Source organism: Poecilia formosa, unplaced genomic scaffold (assembly GCF_000485575.1).
Source record: "Poecilia formosa unplaced genomic scaffold, Poecilia_formosa-5.1.2 Scaffold1477, whole genome shotgun sequence".
In the NCBI taxonomy this organism is placed as follows: Eukaryota; Metazoa; Chordata; class Actinopteri; order Cyprinodontiformes; family Poeciliidae; genus Poecilia; species Poecilia formosa.
In genome coordinates, this window is record NW_006801416.1 from 1 (window position 1) to 2,471 (window position 2,471).

The 2,471-nt window shown below is 36.4% G+C and overlaps 1 protein-coding gene across 1 annotated transcript in view; it reads left to right on the plus strand.

Annotated features, from left to right (window-relative positions):
* Positions 1-1,120: 1,120 nt before the first annotated feature.
* Positions 1,121-2,471, plus strand: part of LOC103132894 (adenosine deaminase CECR1-A-like) — a gene marked incomplete at its 5' end in the record, with an annotated part of 2,761 nt that continues 1,410 nt past the window's right edge. Inside the window, 2 exons of the mRNA XM_007544664.2 lie at positions 1,121-1,322; positions 1,403-1,605. Coding sequence (XP_007544726.2) covers positions 1,121-1,322; positions 1,403-1,605 — 405 coding nt within the window. The remainder of the gene's footprint in view (positions 1,323-1,402; positions 1,606-2,471) is intronic.

The window sequence follows — 2,471 nt, forward strand, 5'->3', positions numbered from 1 at the left end:
TCGTTTTTTGACGTCACATTTAGTATGTGTCATTTTATCTCATTTTTTACATCATAGTTAGTATGTGTCATTTTGTTTATTTTTTGACATCATAGTTTAGTTTGTGCCATTTTGGTCGTTTTTTGACGTCACATTTAGTATGTGTCATTTTATCTCATTTTTTACATCATAATTTAGTATGTGTCATTTTTTCTCATTTTTTACATCATAATTTAGTGTGTGTCATTTTTTCCTCATTTTTGACATCATAGTATGTGTCATTTTGGTTGTTTTTTGAACAAAATGACACATACTAAATGTCATCTTTAGTATGCGACCAAAATGTCACATACAAAAGTATGTGACATTTTGGTCATTTTTTCCACATACTAGTTTAGTATGTGTCATCTTAGCTCATTTTTGACGTCATGACGTCGAATATGTCCAAAAATGACAAACTATACTATGATGTCAGAAATGTCCAAGAAATGACATTTTCGACATCATAGTCGAAAATGACTATGATGTCATTTTCGACTATGATGTCGAAAATGACAAGTCATAGTGTGTCATTTTTTGGACATTTCTGAAGTCATAGTTTACTATGATTTTGGAAATATCAAAAAAAAGTGACACTTTTTGGACATTTTCGACGTCATAGTTTACTACATACATACATATAGTTTTCTGTCGACATCATAGCATAGTGTGTCATTTTTTGGACATTTTTGAAATCACCGTAAACTGTCGAAAATGTCATAAAAATTGCACTTTTTGGGATATTTTGCGACATAGTAAACTGATGTCGAAAATGTCCAAAAAGTGACATTTTAGGACATAATATATCACTTTTAGGACATTTTCGACATCATATCGAACATGTACTAAAAATGACTTTTTTGACATTGCGTAGTATGTCATTTTCGACGTCATGCAGGAATGTCTTGTAAGTGAAATAATCTGCCAGTGAACTAGAATTTTCTGTTACTCAAAAAATATCCTCTTGCTGAAAACTCACCTGTATGTTAGTTTTGTCCTTTTCAAAGGTCACAAGATTTGAGCCAGATACTAGACCAAAAATGTTGTAAAATTTTGTTCTTGCTGTTACTGTGGGATTAACCGTAGACTAATTTACAACCAGTTCACCAAGTCTAATATATGTAAAAATTCTTTCCACGTCTGCAGATGATGAAGGCACAGATGTAGATCAGAACATTCTAGATGCTCTTCTCTTCAACACCTCTCGTATCGGGCACGGCTTTGCTCTGGCACACCACCCTCTCGCCAAAGAGCTTTCCAGGAAGAGGAACGTAGCTGTGGAGCTTTGCCCAATCTCTAACCAGGTATCCTGTCAGAGCTGCTGGATGAGAAGGACATGTTTGTTTCTATGGTGAAACCATCTGGGTTTGTGACTCCTGTGCAGGTGCTGAAGCTGGTGTCGGATATGAGGAACCACCCTGCAGCCGTTCTGATGTCCGAGGGTCACCCTCTGGTGATCAGCTCAGACGATCCCGCTCTCTTCGGCTCAACTGGACTCTCCTACGACTTTTACGAAGCTTTTGTAGGAATCGGAGGTCTGAAGGCAAATCTGGGCACCCTGAAAGAGCTGTCCGCCAACTCCATCAGGTCAGTTCATGATGCTCAAGGGATGTTTTTTTTTTTTTTTACAGTCGTCCATAATAATTTGAATGAAATCACATTTAACACGTTTTTCTTTCACTTTTTATTTTTACAATTTGTAGATAAATTTACAGAGATTGCAAATACCCATATTTGGGTTCACAGAAAAGAACCCAGATAATGGATTTAGATAAATATTTGTCATGTTTGAATTGCTGCAGAGTATTTGTTAGATGAAATCTCCTGTTTTGGTGTTTGTTAGCTTTCAGTCGTCTCTTGTCATTGATGTGAAGGAACAGAGGATTTTCTGCTTTTATGTAGTTGCTGGGACCATCACACACAAAATCATTATTCTTTCACATCAGTGACAAGAGACGACTGAAGGAAGCTAACAAACACCAAACAAAACAGGTGATTTCATCTTTCTAACAGTCACATAGTGAGAATCAGTCACTATGTGACTACTCATGAGTACATGAGTAGAAGTCGAGTCAACTTCTACTCATAGAAGTTGACATGACTTCTACATGAGAAGTTGAGTCAACTTCTACATGAGTAGAAGTTGACATGACTTCTACATAGAAGTTGACTTCTACTCATGTAGAAGTTGAGTCAACTTCTACATAGAAGTTGACTTCTACTCATATAGAAGTCAACTTCTACTCATGAGTAGAAGTCATGTCAACTTCTACTCATGTAGAAGTCATGTCAACTTCTGAGTAGAAGTCGACTTCTACATGAGTAGAAGTTGACTTCTACTCATGTAGAAGTCAACTTCTACATGAGTACTCATGAGTACTCATGAGTAGAAGTTGACATGACTTCTACTCATGAGTAGAAGTCATGTCAACTTCTACATGAGTAGAAGTCCT